The sequence below is a fragment of the Plectrocnemia conspersa genome, unplaced genomic scaffold, assembly GCF_051122295.1.
Source record: "Plectrocnemia conspersa isolate PC_06_02 unplaced genomic scaffold, ASM5112229v1 ptg000004l, whole genome shotgun sequence".
Taxonomy (NCBI): Eukaryota; Metazoa; Arthropoda; class Insecta; order Trichoptera; family Polycentropodidae; genus Plectrocnemia; species Plectrocnemia conspersa.
Genome location: NW_028277168.1, coordinates 16,365,054 through 16,385,518, shown reverse-complemented (window position 1 = coordinate 16,385,518; position 20,465 = coordinate 16,365,054). Strand labels below are relative to the sequence as shown.

The following is a 20,465-nucleotide window of genomic DNA, read 5'->3' as shown; positions in this document are numbered from 1 at the left end:
ATATAAAATAAATTCGTTTTAGCACTAGCACTCTTCAATTAGTGAATGTATCGGCGCATACCAAAAAGTTAATTGACAGATTTTAATTGGCTTATTTTCATGACATCCACATTAAAAAAATATTGGTGGTAAAACTGTTTTCCATAGACCATAGAGGAACAGATAAGTCATGTTTTAAAGTAGTTTAATATTTGTTGCTGATGCTGATTTTAAAAAAAAAGTAACATTTAGTTGATTGAAGCTTTACAGAAGGCATAGATTTTTTATGGAGCAATCTTATAAAATAATTTTAGTATTAAAAACCAATTCATTTTTTAATACATATTTTCATGCTAATTAAATAAATATTAATTTATTTAAAAATACATTAAAATAAATTTAAATGATTATTATTAATCTTGTTAATAATTTCGATTATATTTTATGCAGTGTCCCGCCAAGTTTAGCACTATTATAAAATTTATGGTTTATTACGAAGTTAATCCACTTTTGCCCAGAAAACTCAACGACAAAACTTTTTAGCATTCATTACTCATTAATAAACACAAGATTTAGAGGTTTTCAAAGTTCAATACCGAATTTATACGTTATTTATGCGAACAACTCTCTCTCTATCTTCAGCTTAATGAGTTATAAATTTTGAACTAAAGACCCCAAGTTAATTTATTGATCAATTAACATTTCGTGGTCTCGTTCGATCGGAGAAGCTCGATAACGATTTCGCAGGTCATATACGAGATTGACAGGGCGGGGGTGGAAATTTGTATAGGGATGAGACGCCGAAAAAGCGGCGCCGAAAATTAATCGAAACGTCGTTCAATTTTATATGGCGGAGCGGCGGCGTGTGCTAGTATGAAACCAGTATATACGGCAATGCGGCAAAACGAGGGCGAAAGCGCAAAACAAACGACCGGAGCCCGCAACAAAGGGTCAAAGTTGAAACGGGACCTCCGGTGATTATTCAAATGTTGGGACTCAAAAACGTTGAAGAAGGAAGGTGTCGCTAATGACGGGTGGGTTTGTTTCCAAGCGTTGACGCTGACGCTTTCTGCGGATTTAACTGACGGAGGAAAATTTGCTTCACACCAAAAGCTTATGTTGAATGATTTCTGTAAAGGTACCGTACATTAAATACACACAGATTTTAAAACACAAACATGCAGCAAGCATAAATTATAGCATTGACTTACCTGAAAAATCTCACGTTGAATAAAAATATATTTTTAAAATATCACAATTAAATATGCTCTTATTTAAGCCATATCTAAAGAAAAACGAAATTATCATTCAAATTAAAATTGATTCCTATTGATGTTAATAAACTTTAAGCGAATTCAATTAAGCAGCTAAGCAATTCTATATTGACGTAAACTAAGTTACTCTCAATCCGAGGTAGCACTGTATTGTAATAGGTACTTTCTGATGTAATTAAAAGCTTTTACACTAGTGTCTTTAATAATCTAATCACTTTAGTAAAACCCGTCTTTAATTTAGTTCATTTAAATACCTAAAATATAAATATGTTTGTATTTTAAGAGAGTATAGAAAACGAATTTTAAATATTATATTTCCTTTTAAAAAAAAGTATCTAAATAACGTACAATTCATAAATTTATTTATATATTTAATTGTGATATTTTAATGTAATGTAGTATGCATATGTACGTGTATCTATGTATGATGTATATTACAAAAATAATAATGAAACTTTTTATTAAAATCGTTTAACCTAAAATAATTGAAAAATTTATGGGTATTCAGTCGATTAAATAAATAAAAACTTTTACCAAGAATACAAGTCTTTTGAACCATTAAAAGCTTTCATAAAAATAAGTAAAATAATATTATAAATAATTTTAATAAAAGTGTTTTAACATGAGCTTTTGCTTAATGTTTAATTATAAAAGGCAAAGGTATGGTTATTAAATATAACTTATTTGTAAACCATACAAAAAGAATAAATAAATATAAAAATAGAACATTTCACAACATCCAAAGTTCAGAAAAGAATTTTATTTTAGTTATGAATAAAACAGAATGAGTGTATGTATTCATCGCGTAACTTTTTTGTCAAATTCTTTCCGTATTCCTATATTTTGTATTCGCGACAGTTAACTCAAAACATAAATTCAGACCTCTCGTGAATTCGGTGCTTTTACTGGATAATATAAAACACCTGCCTTGGTGCCAACATTGTATTTTTTTTATTTCACGTTAAATATAAAAAAAAAATGTATTTAAATAGAAAAAAGATTCACGAAGCCCGCTTCATTCGCGTCAATCACCTATGGGAACGGATAATTTAACTCGGTTTGGTTCAATTATCTAAAAGGACATTGTGTCCTTTAGGTGAAATGCGGGCTTTCTCATTTTGCGTAAATTTTCCGCCTCGTGCCTTCGGGGTGAAAAATAAAATAATTAATTTTCCCCGAGCGACGAGTGTGTGTTCGTGTACAATTTATATTTTATGTGTGTGTTTAAACAACTAAAACTTACCGACAGATTAATTGTGCGGTTTTGATGAAATGGACGTACCTGTAAATAAAAAAAATATTGTGTTAAATAAATACAAATTTATAATAAATTAAACATATTAAAAGCAGGGCATTATTCAAAAATAATTTAATGATACGTAGTATTTATATAGTTCAATCGAGCTAAAAATATATCTAAACAAGGAAAACTTTGTGTGATTAATTTTAATAAACATAGTGATGAGTATAGTCTCTCTATATAATAGGTAATCCCTGAAGGAATATCATTTTTTTCAGTCGTACTTTGTCCGTTGATACCTGCCACTAACAACACTCGTGAAGTGGTAGGTTATTCATTAGATATCCGTAAATGTCAAAGATGATTCAAAGATGGAATAGTCCTGGATGTGAGAAACCAGCAAAGGTAGACGATGATGTCCTGTCTGCAGAAATAAAATCAAATTCTACTCAAACTATCAGCTGGCTGAGATACTAAACCAGTCTAATTCAGCAATTAAGACGATTGGGAAGGCTTGGAGACAAGTTGTATGGGGTAAAAAAACAAATCGGCGCATTTCTGCATATCAAAAGAATTTTTGAGCTGAGTCGCACTTTTCTGATCATTTAATTCCCGAAGATGAGAAACAAAAAATGACAACAAATGTCGTGTAAGATATAAGGTAAAGTAGCAAAAGCTACCTCGAAGCCCGAGTTCCCTCTAAAACACATATGCTGTGTATATGATTGCAAAAGGATTGTGCATTATGAAACTCTTAAACTTGGCCAAACAATAATAGCAGGCTTTTATGAGTATATATTTAAAAAGTCGAATAGTTCTACAACACCTATGTGGAGAAACTGCTCGATAAAATCAAGGAATATGTCTGGAAGGTATTATCTTATCCACCTTATTCTCCAAACCTTGCTCCCTTCGACTACCATTTATTTTGATCGATGCAATACATTTTAAACGGAAAAAATATGCTATTGGATTTTTTTTATTAAAGCCTACAGCATTTTATGCTAATGGAATTAAAAATAATCGAGAAATACATAAAAGTTAAATCTGTAAAAAAATATGTTTTAAATTAAAAAAATAAAAATTGATTTTTATGTTTAAATAAAAAAAATGACATTCATTTCGGGATTACCTATATATTTTTGCTGGGGTGTATAGTTTTTTGCTACAAGATATATTATTTTTAAGTAGCTACATATTTAGTTTATGTTTTAGAAGTATTTTATTAAAATATTTTATTAAAATAATCTATTATATATTTTAAGTTATGAATAAATTCATTATGTTATTTTAAGTTAGATTTATTATATTTTTTATAAATAAAAAAAATGATTTTCTAAAATAGATGTAGGGTTTTTATAATCATTACTTATTAAGTCAATAAAAACATTTTGATAATAAAAATAATAAATTAGTATCTGCAACACTCCAATCAATATAAAAGTCGAATAAATCAATTTGTTTATTCGAGTGATGATGCTAGCTGTAGCACGTTTATTTTACTCAATTAACAAGATAATAACTACTAGTTACTTACTAGAACACAAAGTTAAGAAGCAACTAAAGAATTTTGTTTTATAAAACTGTGAAATAAAACACAGTTCGTTTAGTTAGGAAAGAATATTTTTTTGAAACAGTTTAATCGATATTTACTAAGTAAGCCGAATGCGTTACAATGGGGTCAACACAACCAACAACTACTAAGTAGTGAGACATCAGACTAAAATCATCTCAAACAGTTTGTAATCAACATTAATTTTATTAATTATAAACTAAATAATTAAATGATTAGTATAGTAAAAAATAGGAATATAAATACAAAAAATCTGCAATATTATTTTATTGGCCCACTTTAAAGCTTAAAATCAATAGCCATCATACACGAGCCACACTGATGTTATTATAATTACTCATCACGATTAAGAAAATCTAGAAAACCTAAATTATATTTGTATATGTATTTTATTTCGATCTCTCAGACACGATAGAAATTGAAAAATATTAGAGTCCAAATTTGATTCGAAAACAGGTATTTCATGTATTATATTAGTCACCACTGGTCTATCGTGCTAGTCAAATATACATATTTTTAAGTCGAAATGTCACTATCAGTGCATCAAAATTACTTGTAGTTCAGTTTTAATGAATACGATATAAATTATTGTCAATCTTATATCTATATTTTTTCACACGGATGATTTATAATATTCTAATGGATACATTCATCTCGCCCTAGAGAGAAATGATACATCTGAAATAACATGACCATCATCGGGAATGACATATAAACGAGGTGACGCAATGACAGGCACAGATGATGGGTACAGTAATTCCAAATTTTGAATACACACGACAATGGCAATGCAATGAGTCATTTACGAGACGATGTGCCATTTATTGGCACATGGCATGTCATGAATATTAATCACTGTCGTCGGATCCAAATGTGTGCATTTGGAGCTGGGTATTATTAAGTTTTTTTTTAAATATGCACACAACGTCAGTGTTGAGGATATTTACATATGTCTCGCCACACAATTAAGATGCGACTCATTTATAACGTTTTTAAAAATAACTAATTTAAAAATCTACTGAATGTAATATAAAGTTCAGATGTGTAGTAAATTTTTATTTACAATTTTATATATTCCTAAATAAATTTTTATTTCATCGTTACACATACTGCCTCTAACTTTTATATTTATCGCCGGTGAGAGTGTAAAACGTTTTATAGAACAGTGCATATAACTTAAAAGCCAAGATTCAACAGAACTTTTACGCTTTCCTACCGCATATCGGATTTAAAATGTCCAAATGGCGTGTCTTAAATGCCAATTTATGTTTGCGAAAAATTACCTTAAATTAAAACGTTCAAAGTTTACGCTCGTATTTTATATAATACTGCCGTAAAGTTTAATAAATTTTAAAGATATTTTTTTAAATAAAAAAAATACGTTCACAATCTTATTTTATTAAGTAAAAACTATAATTGATATAACACATGCATATGTATAATATAACTAAGAAGACGTTAGATGCGTTAAAAAATATTCAATTCAAGGTCTGGTGACCTCACGACACGCCTATGGTCATTGTTCAATAAAATTTTAAATCATGAGAGTCAAAAAGCGTGAAGCTAAATTATAACCATACGATGTGTTCCAAAATCAATTAAAATATTAATAAAATACTATCGTTTACACGTGTTAATAAATTTGCGAATCACAAAAAACATCGCGTTTTTCAGTTCAAGGATCAAGTTCAAAACTAATATTTCTTTGTATGAATATGCCAAAATTGCCTTATAATACATATCGCTAATTTAGTAAACGGCAAAGGGTATGGACTCAATAAAGAATTTTGCCACATCGCGTGCCCCGCAAATAGAACGTTAAAAAAAATATTTGGGAAAAGTCAGACATTGACCTCAATAATATGACTAGACGTAGATGATTTTATTTTAACAAAAAATATCTTATATGCTAGCAAAAATATACTTAAATTCAATGAGGCATTGTTTTTATTATTATTTCCGCGAATTACTGTTTTTGATAGGCGCTCAATCACAGCATTCAAGACTAGAAATAATTATTAAAGTAATTTATTATTTGATCTTAAAATAAATTGCTTCCATTACTGTAACGGATGTAGAGCGATGAAAATTTCTTATTTGTTGGAAAATAGGATAATTTACACTGTGCCAACGCCAACAAAAGGTTAAATCTCGAGAGAGAGAGAGAGCGCCAGGGATTTTATACCCTTTGGATTCTTAATTCAGCGACACGGGAGAAGAAAGCCAAGAATTGGACTTGCCACTTAAAATGACCTATAAATCTAGAGCTTACAACCCTTGAAGAGGCTCATTGACCCATCTAAATTACTTCAATTTTGTCCGAGATATTTTAAAACCACATTAAAAATATGATTTTTTAATAATCGCAGTAAATTTGATACATAAATAGTATTTTAAAAATTGTTTCCCAAAAACATTCAACGGAAGTTTAACAATATGTAAAAAACACTTTATTGCCTATTGCATCATTGAATTTGCGAATTCGATTATTCAAGACACGTTTTAAGAACAAAACGTCGTTTTGCAACACATATTATAACTATGTCCTAGAAGTAGCGACCTACGTGTTTCCTTTTCTAAATTTCCATATTTATTTAAAATGATAAATTCGTGCGGGTACACTATATTACATTAGCATCCAACGCAAAGGTTCGTAAGCGTCCTCCGTCACTGAATTTTTAAGGTTTCCTTTACATAAACAAGAAATATGACGTTGGCTGCTCCATGCTCGTTTTTTATTTATAAAAATACCCGGTCTTTCATATTTTACCAGTTCAAAAGTAAAAGTAAAGTTTTTGAACGTATTTTGAATTATATATGTACAGTTTCAACAAGAGCAAATAATTCACGTGAATTTTTAAAAGGTAGCGTATAAATATTATGAACTAAATATGGAATCGCATATTATTTAAGAAATATTTATGAAACGTAATTAAGGTCAATTTTATAGATTCGTAAACTACAGATAGAAATTATATTATCTTAGGAATATATAGGATATTCAATTTCAAAAGTGCTAATTAATTTTATAAGTAGTTAACGCAGAGGGAAAAATAATAAAATAAAATTTTATCATGCGGCTACAGAATCATAAAAAGCAAAGGTTTCCGAAACGGCAACACGCGAACTATGTACTACCGCATTTTAGATCGAAATTATGTAATGTTTCATAGCTATGGCAATCGTCGCTCTGATGAGTATTTCGCTCATTCTGGAGTACCACATGAATCCAATCTAGGTCCTCTGTATTAACGACATACAATGCTGATGACCTGAAAGTGTTTTAGAGTATTCGCAGTAATACAGAGTCTCCCTCTTTTCGCTATAAAGGTGGTCGATCGATAATCGACTACCTTTCAGCATCGCCAAGTGTCACATTGTCACATTTTTCAGATCCCATTGCACAACGAAATTTTCATACAGCTTAGGCGGAGGCATTTTAAGAAAAAAATATTTTATCAAAGACTTGCGATTGATGTCCGAGATTTTGTATACACATTGGCAAATTTGCGATAAGGCATCGAGGATGCTCGGCATTGTTGTGCGGAGCGCGTCTTACTTCAATAATTTATTGGCAATTAGCGTTCAATTCAATGGTTCCATTGTCTGGAATCCGAAAGAAGCGAAGTACTTCTTGTTATATGAGAATTTAAAAAAATCTGAGATGCTTCTACAAGAGGGATTATGGATCGTGTCTGTATTTCTATTCTAATGGCATTTTACTAGGAGCGTCGGAATACAATTAATTGGCGTAGCGTATACTCAATGAAGCACTTTTTAAAGTTACTATAGAGCGGTGTTGACAACACGTCATATTTTAGGTGTGCAACATAACTGTTTTTATAATGCTTTATATAATGTACATTATGGCACATTGAAGAATATTTGTGATAAAAATAAAATATTTTTTTTAATGTTTTTTCTAACTTGCATAATGAATAAATACACCATTAAAAACACAAACATAAATTATAAAGTTTTGAAACAATGATATCGAAAATAATTGTATACAATACAATAAATTATTATTTACTTTTCTGTTTATTGAAACATAGGATAGCAGACAAAGATACATTTTCAAAACAAAATGCGGGCGTAGAAGGTATACTTGTTAAGGATAAGACGAGCGCTTTTCGTAAGATAAATAACGTCTACTTTTGCTTGTTCTTCGTTGAAGAAATATAATACATATAATTTGAGTTGAATAAATTCCTTTATATACTCATTATATAAATATATTTATGTGTGTTTATATACACTATACATACATCCACAATTATTTGAGATAAACTTCAGGATCTTGCCAGAACCAGTTAATAGGATTACCCGTAAATTTTGCGATAACAACGCCCGGTTTCGTATATTAACCCTCCGACGTGATAATATGATAACTACGGCAAATATGAACCAAGCAAACTTACACACATATGTATTATAGACAAATTACGAAAATTATATATAATATTATAACAATCCGTCTAAGTTCAAATTCTTCTAAGCAAAAAAAATAGAAAGCAATTTCCATAAAATCGTTACACGCGTGTCACTTATCGATATTGAATCTGATATAAAATACGTATATACAATATATATAATACAGAAAAGAATGGATCAACTCGACAAAATTTAAAAGGGATTTACGGATTTTCTTTTCAATTAGATTTAAAAGGAATTTATTTATTTTCTCCAGAATCGTTGTAAAAGACAGAATCGCAATTATAAGTAGATTAAAAATTTTCGTCTAATCTTAATCCCTATATTTAACTGCTTTAACTCAATATTTAAATCTAATGGTTAAAATAATAAACTGACAATATTTTTTTTAAACTTGCATTGAACTAAAATGGTTATGTTGAAAAGTCTATAAAATTTAATTCTACAACTTTACATTTCTTGCAATTCATGCCACAAAATAATATAACCAGATTTTTAAGTTAATTTAAATTTAAAACTTAAATTATAAATTTATGCAGTCTTTTTAATAATGAATCATATAAATTATTTCCTTCGTATTTTTTATAATATTTTTTAATTGATTTAATGATTTTCACAGCTATGTTTCATTGCACTACAATTATACAAAATATATATTTCATAAAAAAAAAATTTAAAAACTTTTAAATAATACAAAAGATTAAATGGACGCTTTTTCAATCTTTCGTAAAAGCCCAATGCATTAAAACTGTACCAACAGGGTAAATCAATCAGACATAATGAATACCCGAAAATACGTAGATATTAAAACTACCAGATTGATCGGTGACATAACATATATTATATATAAATTATTATGCGTATTATAATTTCTAATCAATCCTTGTCAGCGCGTTTTAATAAATAAAAATTCGAGTTGCTGCCGTTACTTGAACCCGCGGCCTCCGGGTTACCAGACAAGACTACGTACTACGCTATTCCAATTTATCAGTTATTTTGCCATTTTGTTAGAATAATAAATCCATCTATTTTAATATCAAGGTTATTATCTATAAAGTAACTAATATAATGGGCTCAATAGTTATTTTTAAACAAGCGCTTAATAGTTATTTTTAAGCGAGAAGGCAAAATAATGTCTGCCTAATTACAAAACCTTTAAATTTACATATTTGTATAAAAAAGGTGGAATACATTATTCTGAGAGCATTGATTTAAAACTTCTGTACAACACGTTAGTCCATCAGGATACGATAATATTATCATTAACTTAGACGCATCGCATAAAAATAACAAATTATTTTATGGCTTGTCTATAAAGTTTATTATTAAATATGAATTTTCAAGAATTGTATAAGAAAACCTTGAACTTTCTTCAATGAACCTGGAAGCTCAGAAGTAAAAAAGATTATATTAATAAAACTTTAGCAATCGCTAAGAACCAGAAAACAATGATAAAACGGAAGAAAATCTAACCCACTTTACTGCACATATAATTCTAAAACTATTAAATAAATTGGAAAATTATGTTCTTAACGACACAAATTTTAAACGAGCCTTAAAGTTCTAACGCGAGCTAAGAATTGTATGTTAGGATATCAGAAATTGCATAAAAATAATCATAGAATCTAGAAAATCATTACTAAGTTACTTTGATTAACATGTTAATGGAAAAAAATCAACACAGAACGATAATGAAGATAACGTTAATTCTAAATTGTAAAGGACCATTTCCTTTAACATGTACATATATAAAACAACGATAATTCTGATAAATATATGTAATAAAAAATGTTATTATAACCAAAATTTGATGAATAAGATAATTTAAAAACTTTTTTTTATAACTTATTACTTTCCTGAAAGTTTTATTATTTTTTAACTCACTTTTTAAGAGTTATGTGGTTTTGAAAAATTATGGAACGGATCCCTATTTTTTTATGCGGTATTTTGAGGAACGCATGTATTAAAATGAAAATGAAACATTGATTTATAATAAAATATCGATAATATTTTCCATATAAATACTTTTAGGTCAATCCAAGAAGCACAAAAAATATTTAGGATATTTTTAAATTTAGATCTGCGCGATTTATCAGAAACCAATCATTGACAATGAAGCAATATTACTATATATTATTCGATAGCCTAACAAAAGATCTAATGATGCATATGAAAAAGGAATACTTAATTTTAAATCATAAATTCAACTGTAACCATAAATCTACTGCAAACAATTGGATCGTTTAAGTAAAACATGATAGAGAGAGATCACCATTTGTATATTTGCAAGAGAGCTCAAAAAAAGGCGTTGGATTATTATTATAACTCAAAGTTAAAAACAATTTTGTTAGATAAGTTTAGTAAGACTCACTTCAGCACGTTAAAAATTGTCATTATAATTTTTTTTTGCCATTTCGGAGGTCACTCGATTAAATTGAATGAATTCGTCCGTTTCATCGCGTTTCTAGTTGTACTTGAGAACAGTTGCTTAAATTGCACGAAATTCTTTACAAGCACAATGGTCAAAGATCGTTCTCGACCGCAATTTGCGATTAATTGAAAAATTGATTACATCGATAATTGAATCTAGCCTCAATTTCAGTTTATTATTCTACTTATCCTGCAAACGACGTAGTACATTTGCTACCTACGAAAGAAATGAAATGAATAGACGTTTATAATTATGTTACAAACGAAACTCAATTTGTTGAGTTGAAGAACTTTCAGTCCCGATAAAGGGTATATCCCCAATTAATTCGAATTGGTTTTTCTTGTTTTATACTGGCGTCTGCCAAGGAAAGTTTTTGCTTTTACGAAAGTTTAACGAGACCGTTCGCAACTCACCGGCGAAATTTGTATTTTCTATTCTCTTACGTAACATCTAATATATTCTAAAATCGTATGATTTATTTTAATATATAAATTACATGCATATATGATAACATCGAATTCCATCGTTTACGTGATGCTACATATACGTGATGTATGCAAATGGCGTTCGTTTCATGCTGAAAACGAATATAACATTTACTATGCATGTCTTCTTTGGTTTGAGTTGCTTTTTCGTCGAGTTTCAAACAGAGAAAGCAAATGAGAGATTCTTAAAATAGTTCAGGGACACGTCTTTGTGCATTGAATCATCATCTTTATTTGCTCTTTTAATGAAACGCAAATTTTTGCGCGATGAGATAAGATACAACCAAAAGCGGCATGAAAAAAAACATTGCTTAATTTGATGGGTACATATTTTTATTTGAATAGAAGGTGTTGCTTGAATCAATGCTTTTATATTAATGTTAATAGTTAACTCATGCAAGTTACATCATATAACATACAGTATGGTAATTTTATCTATTTTGACTAAACAATAATTATTTTTATACAGATGAAGTGCAAATGAGGAAAAGTTAATTATATTTTACAAAGAAATCAAAAAAAGACGACGGCACGAGTTCATCGCGTTATTTTTCAGAATGAACATGAATATTCATTTAAAACATATCTTCAAAGACAATGAAACTGTAAATTAGTTGCAAAAATCTATTGTGTAGAATATTGAGTTTTTAAGAATCTATTTGAGTTGAAATGAAATCATAGCGTAAATCCGTCGTCTTGTTATTCTAATGGATATGAGAGCATAATCATAAATACAATTAGGCGATGATCTCAATCTCAGTTTTATTGAATTGTATCAATAAAGAATCAAAATATATTTTTAAACGTAGTTCTTATAATAATAATATAAATTCTGGAATGCAGTCTGAGTGATTAACATAAAAAATACACGTAATAATATGTGGTTTATAGTGAATCAATGCATATTCATGCATATTTTCGACTGTATAATTTATTATACCAAAATATTTATTTGATAATATATTTTATCTCTAAAACTATTATTTAATATTTGTAATGCAGTTCTTAACTTTGCACAAATTTGCATTTCGTCACAGTTTGTTACCTTCTTCGTTTCAAGGTCTCAATTAGAGCGTTCAAATGGTAAAATATGCAACCTGATGAAAAAATGCCTAAAACTCGTAAATCTATGATTTTTAATGTTTAAATAATTATTATTAAACGAGCAAGTGTTTTTAAATTTTATATTACCGTTGATATTAATATTTATACAATAGTTTTAATTTTATGTTATTAAGCAAAGGTATGCAGTACTTTCATTAAAATAAATTTTGAAGTTAATTTACTCTTAAATGAATGAACTTTGCGGTATACCAAGGGTTTTGTGTGAATAATTATATTTTGAAAAGTTAGAGATAGGAGATCTACGGTAAACTTTACGAAAACTAACTACTGGAACTCAATGTTCATATTTTAACTTCTCTTGACTTTAATGTAATCTTCTAAAGGTACACATGATACATTAAAAAGATAATACTAATATGACAATTTGTTTATACTTTATTTTTTATATATTTTTAAATAAAATCTTGTGATGTAAAATTTGAAGATAAAATTAATGTATGCGTTGCTAGTAGCTCATTTGAATTGCCCGTTAGCGCACGTCTTAAAAAAGTGATGTCAATGAATATATTATATGTAAGACAACACATTTTATAGGCAAACTAAAAACAGGATGTAATTTAATAAACCAACATAACAAGTCAAAAATACATTATATATGCATAAATCATATGGTTACGTTATATACCGCTTTTTTTAATTTACTTATATGCACGAACGGTTGATATTTCAATTTAGCTTTACTAAATATTTAATGATTATTTGGCAATACATCTATTTAATAAATGCGAATAGTATGACTTTTATAAAATAATTAAAATATTTAATTAGAGATAAGATGTATTTAATAAATTAGTATTGAGATTATGTTAACTTACAAATAAGTGTTGCTTAAATTTTTTATTTAATATATGTAAAGAGATTCAATCTGATATTTGCTAGAGATTTTTAAATCGATTGGCAAGTATAAAATAAAATACTTTTTGATGAAAGAATCTATTAATATGTGTACACAAATCTTATGGTTTTTATAAAATTACTATAGTTGATATTTGCTAGTTTTTAAAAATCAAGTTGTTATATATTACAAGATCCTTAAAAGTGTACAAGACTAATATTTGCCTATCTGAGTAGATTAGGAAATATGATATTGAGAATAAAATTTCCAAAAATTATTTAAATTATTATTTCAGCCTTGACCTATTGATTGTTCCAAAAAAGTATTGTCCAAATATATATCCGCATATAAGTCGGCTATTTTCCGAGTTACGTAACACGCGTTCAAGATCAACGTGCATTGCGGAAGAGCGTTTACCACTAGGGCCGTCGGCCCCGCGTCTTTCGGCCATCTTGTCGCGGCTTCCGTTTCCGGCCGGCTTTTCAGCATTTCTGTCACGAAACAACATAATATCGCATCGTATATTAATAACAAACAATCAACAATTACTTCGAGCGTATTATATTATAATACATAGAGCACCCGTCGTCCGTTTAATCATTGTATTATTTTTCTGACCGTTAATTGCGGCAACATGCGCATACGTAAATTATCGCTTCCGTCGGGTTTGTTGAACGAGCAAATTTAAGTGTCTGATGTAGTTTTTTATATCTAATTCATAAATATGAATATCAAAGCAATATTGTCAAACTCACAAATATAAATCGTAATATTATAATATTAGTTTGATCGATAAACGAGTGCCGGTTCAATTGCATATGAATCGGTAATCACGATTTTTTATGGAAACTTTTAAAGCAATTTATTCGGCGATTAGAAGACCCCAAAACTACCCTATATTATTTATTATGTTATGGCGGTTTTTATAGTCACGATAACTCCCGTTTCAAATTTCGATCAATTTTTTTTTTCTGTTCCGGCTGTTAAAAAAAACGTAGCTCCGTCAATATTGATCCTAGAGAAAAAATGTAACGAGTTAAAAAATGTTTTATTTTAAACTAGCGTCGGAAAGAGTATTTTGATTTGGAAAACGAAACGAACGCCGCGAATTAAAGTTAAACGTCAAAATCAGCTGATTTTGACTTTTGATCGAGACTGACTTACCTTTAGCGAGTCTCTGCAGTATGGTGTCCTTGTGCTGCTGGGACTGCGGTTCGCCGATGATGATGAGCAGGTAGCATCCCGTCAAGGGGCTAGGCGGCGGCGCCTGACTGAGCTCGACGCCCAAGGACACGGACCGGTCGTCGTCCTTGACGGAACCGGCCATTTCGGAGGTGTTCGGGTCGTCTCCGACGTTGCCTGTCGGAGGGTCCATGATTATGGACTTTAGTTTTATATAGGAGAGTCAAAATCGGGTAAGAGTCGTATTATATGGACGTAAATCAGGACGCTGCGAAGAGCGTGGACGATTTGATTCGATTCGGAACAGATGGTCGGGTGGGAGGGCAGAGCCCTGGGACCCCCGAGACCCGGCCCGCGGGCCGCTGATCGACTCAGTCCGCGGGGCGAAGGTTCGTCATCGTGGCGGTGACGAAGAGAAACACCTATGGAAGGCGGAAAGGGCGGCCGAGGACGGTCGCCAGCCGGCTTTTTGTCCGAGAGAACTTTCCGACGCCTGAGGAGGTGCGTCCGCGTCGCGCGCTCTGCCACGAATGTCAGCTGGAGCCGGCGTCGGCGGCGTCGACGGAGGTCCCCTCGCCCCCAGAACCCCAGACCCCCACCGCTCCGACCCTGCGCCGTCCGCTGCGGAACAACCCCGCACGCCCCGGGCCCCCGAGCCGGCTCTTACAGGACCTTGGGCAAAAGGACCAATTTGGCGAGGACCGACTCAGCCGCCCTCTCTAGTCCGTCTCGCTGCCTCTTTCTCTCTTTCTCTCTCTCTCTCTCGCTCTCTCCACCCAGACCTATAATTGTCGGCGCTCTTCGCCAAAAACTGAAGAAAAGAAATCGGGAAATTGTCGCACACGCATCGGCAACCAAATTATTATTTGTTTACGTGTGCGATGCGACAAATTCTCGTGTGTCGGTATGAATCTCGATAGATGCTCGAAGGGTGGATTTAGTGCCGCTACATAACTAACACTATTTATAATCATGATATTGATGTGAGACACAACTACGAATGAATATATTTTTCCCAGTACTTAATAGTTCATTTACTAAATAAATACAATTTTCGGTACTTGTTACTTATCAAGGCGCCATGTTCAAAAACCATCAGTTGTTACTCCCCACTGCATTTTTCATGCTGTTTAAACCTAAGAAAATTAACCATTATACCGTTATTGTATTCCTTAAGGTCAGGTTTGGGTTTGAACAGCAAATGAACGTTTCGCAACTGTCAAATTTAAGCGTGGCGCCGCACTAACTAGCAAATTTTCTACTTAAAATAATTTCTCCCATCATTCTAAAATCTCACATCTTTAAAATATGCAGCAAAAATCTTACCCGTTTTGCTTATGTATGAATAGGAATTGTAATAATGCCTGGATTACTGAAAAAACGGCAGTACCGGTATTACCAGTATAAAAAAGTCCTTGTACCGCTCGCATGTTTATTAAGTAGAAAACCCAAAGCATTCGAATACCTCCGCAATTAGTTTTTCGATATATTTTGTAGAAATTTATGACTATTTTATAAGATTTTGAATTGTTTTTTATTACATTATCGTCTTATAAGATAAATGTACATTTAAAGTCAAACTGAATACTATATTGCAAAATTTATGCTGTAATATATGTTAAATGTTAATACATGCTTGCGAATTTTCTTTGAAAATATTGAATGAAGATGTTTTATAGTAACTATTATCATCTTCGTGTTTTTGTTTTTGGAAAATATATTAAACAAGCAGCTCAAATTTTAACTCAATCCGCCTAACTATTTTTGAATATTTCGCGTTTTAAGCAATAAAAAGTGTTTAAACAATATTCCTTACATTCAGGTACTTCTAAAAATACTTTATACGCTGATTTTTTATTGTGTTATCTGCGAATATTAATAAAAATCAATAAGATAATTTTAAATCAATTTCATTCATTCATTATATTGTCGTAAACAAATATTAGCAAATATTTTATTTTTTGTACGATAATATAATCTTTAGCAAAATATCATCTTTCACCGACCGCTTCTGGATGCCTTTTAAATTTTTATCCTAGGAGCCAGAGCACCAATAGCTAATTTATTGCAATAAAATATATTCCTATATTACTCATAATTTTGGTCAATAACAATTATCTAAAATAACATTATGCGAAAGGTGCGCGTACAAATTTTAAATCTGTTTGTTAAAAATACGACATATTTTTTCTAAAAACAGATAATATACAAGTGATTGATAATTGTGATATTTCAGTGATTAAGATGTAATTTATTAAACATTTTTATTATATTTGATTCTTTTCTATATTTTTTAGTTGAACTCGATTCATAAATGGATCTAATGCTACTAAATTTAAATATTATATTATCAGCATGATAGATAAATGGTGTTAGACGGTGAATAATACCTAAAAGACACAGGTTCGAATTACAAATGAATCAAAATACTTTTTTTATGGGTTAGTATATAATTATAATTCCGATTGATTTGGTCCTATATTTTCATATTTTTTCGGATGAATTTATTGATAAATAAATAAAAAAATTAAAAAGAGCCATGTTGTGTACAGTGACATTAATCGACTGTAGGCTTTAATAATAGTTTATAATAAATAAAATATACGTTACGATTTATTTAGTTATTGTTGCTTGTGTTTACTTGGTTGTAAAGCATTGGGCGAAGTTGCAACATAAGATTCACAATAAATACAAGATTATGTTTTATTTTTGACTCTGCCTTGGAGTGAAAATGACTGATTAATGCTTTCAGAATATTAATACACATACACTAGAGCTCCCAATATAATGTGATGTTTTCTTAGTACAGTAGACCCCCAATAACACGGTAAATTGGTGACATGCTATTTGGGTGCGTGTAGTTGGGGATTAGAAAATACTCAAACAATATTTTTCAGGCGCGTGTGGTGAGATATCTTCCCTTTGGATCGCTCACACATAAAGTAACGGGCATATAAATATCACGTCTACAATTAACCGTGTTATTGGGGGTCTACTGTACTAAGAAAACATCACTATTTTTTAATTGCTCTTACTTTTATGCGGAAAGGAAGAAAACTCATTATTTATATCAAAGTTATTCTACACTGTAAAATTAAAATGGCTTATGCTTATTTTAAATCTCAAAGTATTTAATGGAAATTAAGTGACGATTTTTTTCGTACAGCACTAAATAAAACATTAAAAGACATGAAGGAGAAAATGTAAAAAAACACGTATTTGTATTTAAATAATCACAACATTTGATTATTTTAAGGACTATAATTAAAAATAGAAACAAAAAAGAACTAATCCTTACTTATATCAGAGATCCTTTGATATGCCTTTACAACTTTTAAATAATATTTTGTATATTATCTGTGTTTTACAAAAAAAATATTATACGTTGATGAGCTGATGAACAAAATACTTTTGCTTCTCATCAATTATTAATATTAAACTACGCAGTGTTATGTCCTTGACAATTATGTAAAACCCGAACAGTCAAGATAAATATTATCATATATTGTTGACGCGTCTTATTACAACACTGGTAAAAGAGTTTCCGTAGATGAACTGATGAAAAATTTCCATATGAAAAGAAAGTTAAATTGAAAAGACCAGATAAATCTATAAGAAGGTATTTCAATGTATTGCAATTACGGAACTCTTAAATTTACACTAAAGGCAAGGTTGTTTTTCTAATCATCATATATACAAATTTCAATGTTTATTAAAATTAAATTAAATCTATTTTTATCTAACTGAAAATATTTAAACGAAAACCTGAGGTAATTTTTAAATGTCAAAGAGTGAAATAAAACTCAATATAACAACATAATTAAACCATATTGTGCTTTCTATGAATCCATTTTCCATAGTTTAAATTGGTAAATGTTGATTTTAAAAAACTAACACTTATAAACAGTGTCTGATTGAAGAGAACGTGTGCTTTATTTTTATATTTTAAAAATAATATCGCACAGCAAATATAATATAAAGCAGTTGTAGATGCAAATGTTTGTATGGATCCATAATGGTCATTTACTGGATCCCATAAAAAAAGATGCCTTGATTTTGCATTTTAATTATTTTTTACAACTACTAGTATAAAAGCGTAAATTTAATAATTGATATATGCATAAAACACGTTATTTAGTTTACCTAATTCACGATATGTTATTAAAAATACTATATAATGGAACATTTTATATAATAAATTACAATACATTTGAGTTGCTAATAGCATTGCGGTATACGTCTGCATAATATACTTAGAGCTGTTTTAGAATTATCGCTCTCTTAAATTTACAAGTATCTACATTTTAAAAAATATTAAAATGAGCCGTTTTAAAAAATCATCCAATTAGCGCTTTGCTAATCAAAATTTAATTTAGTGATACTGAATATCTCTATATTTGCTTTTTTTGTGCTTAGATACGCCTGTTTATTTTCAACTCAGAATACAGACTCAGCAAACTATTATCTCTCAATTTTGTTTTCCTGATTGTCGGAAAACCTACCGAGAGATAATTTCATTAAGCCGGCCTGAACCTCAAATTGAATCAACTTATGTGCTCTAATTAGCGTATTCGTATAATACTTATGCTTATACATTACATTTCCAAAAATGTGAATTAACTTAAACGCTTAGTTAACATGTTATTTATTACTTTAAAAAATAATTTAATGTGTATTTATCATTGTTATTATCAGCTATTAAAATAATATATATTTTAGTCTGAATTAATAGTAGCGCCATATTGGGCGAGTGCTTAAAGTGCCAATTTGTCGAGTAGATACCTTGCTAACGACTTTATAGTGTGATATTTTAATTAAATTATGTATATAAAAATTATGTATGTAAATAATTTTAATCCAATATTGTTAATAATAGTAAATTATAATATCACTTGTATATCCGCTATGTTTATTGCAAAACATTAATTTAACTCTGGTTGTTTGCTTAAATTATTATCTTTGCATATTCAACACACATTTATACTTATTTTACGATGTTGTTTTATGAAACAATTAATCTAAATTATTACCTAAGCGCTTTGCATTTATTCAAATTAGAATATCATAGCGTTCTAATAAATATAGATTACCATAAGTTGTAAATGTATAAAGCTTAATTTAGCACAGTCTCAATAAGGTATGCTTCGATTTTACCCATATGGCCACTCCCATTTTAATCGCTTTGCACAATCGACATCATATATGGTCATCTATGAACAGCCAATAGAAAAAAATAACTTTAAATATCCAAGTTTGACTCTCACACCTTACAATATGAAAAGTAGAATTACGTAAGGTACGCGCATTGTTTCATCTCGGTCGATTTTTTTCAATTAACCAAAAGGACTAAGGTGTCCTGAGCTGCGTTTATCAATTTCCCAAAGTCTCGTTCGTTTATGTTTGTATGTGTTTATACAATTCGTCCGAGAGGGTCCGTGTGGGGTAAATTAAGCTATTTTTGCGTTTGTCGCATTAGAAATTGCGGAAATTCGAGTCGAGGGGTCGGCGCTGTGGCGAAAGTCAATACTTGTTGTGGGGCGTGAACGGTGCGCATGCGCGGGCCGTCTCGGGGCGGAGCCTCTCGGGGGCCCGGGGGCGCCTCCCTAGGCCCCACGTGCCGAGCCACGCACTCACCCCCGAAAGCCTTGCGTACATTTTTGACGAATAACCTGCATCACCTTCGACCGGAAAATCATCGAGATTTAACAATTAACATATTTGTAATTAGAAAAAGTAATTAATATAGTAAAAGGTTTTAAGTTTCATAACGACTAAATAATTTTCAACAAAAATGCCATAATTTTTTTTAAATATAGCATTAAAATAATTATAGAAACTAACCTTGACTGCTTTATCAATTTACAGCTGAAATTTAACCTAGAACTTTTTCGAGTACGTTACAAATTC

The 20,465-nt window shown here is 30.3% G+C and overlaps 1 protein-coding gene across 1 annotated transcript in view; it reads right to left on the bottom strand.

The window, feature by feature from the left end:
- The window catches only part of LOC148236054 (uncharacterized), a 120,825-nt gene extending 105,735 nt beyond the window's left edge, over positions 1-15,090 (bottom strand). Inside the window, exon 1 of the mRNA XM_088184730.1 lies at positions 14,541-15,090. Within this exon, the coding sequence (XP_088040856.1) occupies positions 14,541-14,751 (211 nt within the window). The 5' untranslated portion in view covers positions 14,752-15,090. The remainder of the gene's footprint in view (positions 1-14,540) is intronic.
- Between the last annotated feature and the right edge of the window lie 5,375 nt (positions 15,091-20,465).